The sequence below is a fragment of the Argentina silus genome, assembly GCF_951799395.1.
Source record: "Argentina silus genome assembly, chromosome: 12".
NCBI classification, from domain to species: Eukaryota; Metazoa; Chordata; class Actinopteri; order Argentiniformes; family Argentinidae; genus Argentina; species Argentina silus.
In genome coordinates, this window is record NC_139666.1 from 339,685 (window position 1) to 344,684 (window position 5,000).

At 47.4% G+C, this 5,000-nt stretch overlaps 1 protein-coding gene across 1 annotated transcript in view; it reads right to left on the bottom strand.

Moving 5' to 3' along the window:
- dnah7 (dynein, axonemal, heavy chain 7) overlaps positions 1 to 5,000 on the bottom strand; it is a gene marked incomplete at both ends in the record, with an annotated part of 69,066 nt that overhangs the window by 8,896 nt on the left and 55,170 nt on the right. The window contains 1 exon segment of the mRNA XM_083682018.1: positions 1,688 to 1,873. Within this exon segment, the coding sequence (XP_083538144.1) occupies positions 1,688 to 1,873 (186 nt within the window).

Consider the following 5,000-nt stretch of genomic DNA (forward strand, 5'->3'; position numbering starts at 1 on the left):
AGGGTAAAGTAAGAGGTCTCTTCTCCCTCCTCTCCTCCCCTCTCCTCTCCTCTCCTCTCCTCCCCTCCCCTCTCCTCCCCTCCCCTCCCCTCTCCTCCTCCTCTCCACCCCCCCCCCCTCTCCTGAGGTGTTCAGAGACAGACAGTCATAATTCAGATCATGATGATGTCATTAGAGTCATCAGTGTTGTTGTATATAAATACTGCTGTGTTTAGATGTTCAGACCAGAGTCAGGTGTGTTCAGACCAGAGTCAGGTGTGTTCAGATCAGAGTCAGGTGTGTTCAGACCAGAGTCAGGTGTGTTCAGACCAGAGTCAGGTGTGTTCAGATCAGATTCAGGCCTGTTTGATGTTCAGTGACATGTTCAGACCAGAGTCAGGTGTGTGAATCAGGTCTTCAGAGAAAAGCAGTTCAATCCTGAACATGTCCTGTCCTCTCCTCTGTCTGCAGGCTGATTGCTGCAACGCTCTCCTTTCTGCTCTACCTCAGAAAGCTCTAAATAAGCTCCAGATCATTCAGAATGCAGCAGCATGTGTACCGACCAAGACCAGAAGCAGAGCACACATCTCACCTGTCCTAAAGTCCCTTCATTGGTTGCCTGTCAGTTTTAGGATAGATTATAATATCCTTTTATTGGTGTTCAAATCACTCAATGGACTAGTGCCTGAATACTTGTCAGACATGTTTTAATATATGCTCCCTCTAGATCACTCAGGTCCTCTAGATCACTCAGGTCCTCTAGATCACTCAGGTCCTCTAGATGACTCAGGTCCTCTAGATCACTCAGGTCCTCTGGATCACTCAGGTCCTCTAGATCACTCAGGTCCTCTAGATCACTCAGGTCCTCTAGATCACTCAGGTCCTCTAGATCACTCAGGTCCTCTAGATGACTCAGGTCCTCTAGATCACTCAGGTCCTCTAGATCACTCAGGTCCTCTAGATGACTCAGGTCCTCTAGATCACTCAGGTCCTCTAGATCACTCAGGTCCTCTAGATCACTCAGGTCCTCTAGATCACTCAGGTCCTCTGGCCTTTCAGTGGTTCCCTGGTTGAGGACAAACAACTACGGGGAGGCGGCATTTAGTGTCTCTGGTCCTGGCCTCAGGAACAGCCTGCCAGAGGAACAGCCTGCCAGAGGAGCTGAGGGTTAGGGTTAGGAACCTAACCTAACCCTAACCCTAACCCTAACAACCTGCCAGAGGAGCTGAGGGCCTCACCATCTGAAACCTGGCCTCTGGAACAGCCTGCCAGAGGAACAGCCTGCCAGAGGAGCTGAGGGCCTCACCATCTGGAAACACCTTTAAAAGAATTCTGAAGACAGCGTTTTATCTTAGCTTTCTCTTAATCCATCTTATTTTAATGTAGCCTCTTCTACTGTGCTGCGCTGGTCTCTGTTCTACCATGTCTCCTATTTCCTATACTATCATGTCCTTATATTACTGTTTATTTTCACTGTATTGTTGTATTTATATTGTATTGTTAAGCACCTTGTATTGTGTTATATACAGTATATAAAGGTGTTATATACAGTATATAAAGGTGTTATATACTGTATATAAAGTCTGATTTGATTTGATCTCTCAGTGGTGACGGAGGCCAACTGACACACACACACACACACACACACAGACACACACACACACACACAGACACACACACACACACACACACACACACACACACACACCTGTCTGTAGCTGGAGGTGAAGGCGCCCAGGTAAGCCACGATGGCAGCAGAGATGAGGATGTCTCCTGTCAGGTTGGTGTACAGCTCTCCCAAGTTAAACGCTGTCTCACTCCACCGGCTCTTCTCCCCGCCGAGCCCTCCAATCAGCTGCTCTGCACGCTCCAGCTTCCTACTGCACAGCTCCACCTAGGGGAGGCCAGGGGAAAGACAGGGTTTAGAACAGCTCCACCTAGGGGAGGCCAGGGGAAGGACAGGGTTTAGAACAGCTCCACCTAGGGGAGGCCAGGGGAAAGACAGGGTTTAGAACAGCTCCACCTAGGGGAGGCCAGGGGAAGGACAGGGTTTAGAACAGCTCCACCTAGGGGAGGCCAGGGGAAGGACAGGGTTTAGTCTACCATGTGAGGGTAAACCAGTCTACTAGTCTACCATGTGAGGGTAAACCAGTCTACCATGGGAGGAGGGTAAACTAGTCTACTAGTCTACCATGTGAGGGTAAACCAGTCTACCATGGGAGGGTAAACCTGTCTACTAGTCTACCATGGGAGGGTAAACCAGTCTACTAGTCTACCATGTGAGGGTAAACCTGTCTACTAGTCTACCATGGGAGGGTAAACCAGTCTACTAGTCTACCATGTGAGGGTAAACCAGTCTACTAGTCTACCATGAGAGGGTAAACCAGTCTACTAGTCTACCATGGGAGGAGGGTAAACCAGTCTACTAGTCTACCATGGGAGGAGGGTAAACCAGTCTACTAGTCTACCATGAGAGGAGGGTAAACCAGTCTACCAGTCTACCATGGGAGGGTAAACCAGTCTACTAGTCTACCATGGGAGGGTAAACCAGTCTACTAGTCTACCATGGGAGGAGGGTAAACCAGTCTACTAGTCTACCATGAGAGGAGGAGAGGATGAGTACGGACGTTAAAACCAGAGGTTTTTGGAGGTTTTTTGTTTGTTTTCTTATTAACCTTTTTCTCACCCCTCCGCTGCCTCCCCCCGCCCCCACACACACACACAGATCACACACACACACACACACACACACACACACACACACACAGATCACACACACACACAGATCACACACACACACACAGATCACACACACAGATCACACACACACACACACACACACAGATCACACACACACACACACACACACACACACACACAGATCACACACACACACACACACACACACACACAGATCACACACACACACACAGATCACACACACAGATCACACACACACACACACACACACACAGATCACACACACACACACACACACACACACACACAGATCACACACACACACACACACACACACACACACACACAGATCACACACACACACAGATCACACACACAGATCACACACACACACACACACACACACACACACAGATCACACACACACACACACACACACACACACACACAGATCACACACACAGATCACACAGATCACACAGATCACACACACAGATCACACAGATCACACACACAGATCACACACACACACACAGATCACACAGATCACACAGATCACACACACACACAGATCACACAGATCACACACACACACAGATCACACAGATCACACACACACACAGATCACACAGATCACACAGATCACACACACACATCTGTGCTGCTCCACCTCCCAGCAGACTCAGACGTTTCTAGAGACTCAGCAGCTCCTGTTAAACTACAGACTCCTGTTATACTACAGACTCACTACAGACTCCTGTTATACTACAGACTCACTACAGACTCCTGTTAAACTACAGACTCACTACAGACTCCTGTTACACTACAGACTCCTGTTAAACTACAGACTCACTACAGACTCCTGTTAAACTACAGACTCACTACAGACTCCTGTTACACTACAGACTCCTGTTAAACTACAGACTCACTACAGACTCCTGTTACACTACAGACTCACTACAGACTCCTGTTAAACTACAGACTCCTGTTAAACTACAGACTCACTACAGACTCCTGTTACACTACAGACTCCTGTTAAACTACAGACTCACTACAGACTCCTGTTACACTACAGACTCACTACAGACTCCTGTTAAACTACAGACTCCTGTTAAACTACAGACTCACTACAGACTCCTGTTAAACTACAGACTCACTACAGACTCCTGTTAAACTACAGACTCACTACAGACTCCTGTTACACTACAGACTCACTACAGACTCCTGTTACACTACAGACTCACTACAGACTCCTGTTAAACTACAGACTCCTGTTACACTACAGACTCCTGTTAAACTACAGACTCCTGTTAAACTACAGACTCCTGTTACACTACAGACTCCTGTTATACTACAGACTCACTACAGACTCCTGTTAAACTACAGACTCCTGTTATACTACAGACTCCTGTTAAACTACAGACTCAGATGAATTAACGACCATATTCACAGATGGAGGCTGACTGCTGAATCATGTCCTGTTTCCTCCCATCTCCACTGTCTATCTGCTCCACACACACACACACACACACACACACACACACACACACACACACACACACACACACACACACAGACACCCACACACACACACACACACACACACACACACACACACACACACACAGTATCTCCCGCTAAATGCTAAATGTTAAAGCTGCAGTCCATATATATAATAGAAAGTAAATACTCAATACAAAAAAGAATCCTTCAAGCACTGGAACAGTCCAAACTATAGAAATGGCCTGGGTGGACCTCTCCACTCGGAGCTGAGCTCAGGACAGAGACAACAGTCTTCTCTGTCCTCCCCCTCTCCTCCCCCTCCTACACTGGGAGGAGGGAATAGACAGCCTGGAGAGGAGGAGGAGGAAGAGGAGGAGGAGGAAGAGGAGACATGAAAGAGAGCTAGCTGGGCCACTGGGGGAGGAAGGAGCATCGTCCCTCCTTACAGAAGCTGCAACATCAAAGCTCCTCCACATCCACTAAACAAATACTGAACTCTTCTGAACTTAAAAAGACACAACATTTTCTCTTTTTAAAGAAATACAAAGATGTCAGCATTGCTCAAACAAACATCCCTGATGGGTTTGGCAAGAGGCAGAATTTGTAATGGTTTTATTTCAAGCAGGCTGTGAACGTACACAACAGAGAAGCTAAAGAAGGTAACTCAAGTTCTTGGGCTGCGCTTTTTACTCTGGCAAAATGTTCCTCACTGCTTAGAACGTGTCTGAAAATAACTTGTCCCTAAAGTGTGATATCAAACATGCATCAGTCACAGGGGGGTGAGGCTGGGAGATCCTCACATCACAGACACACTACTA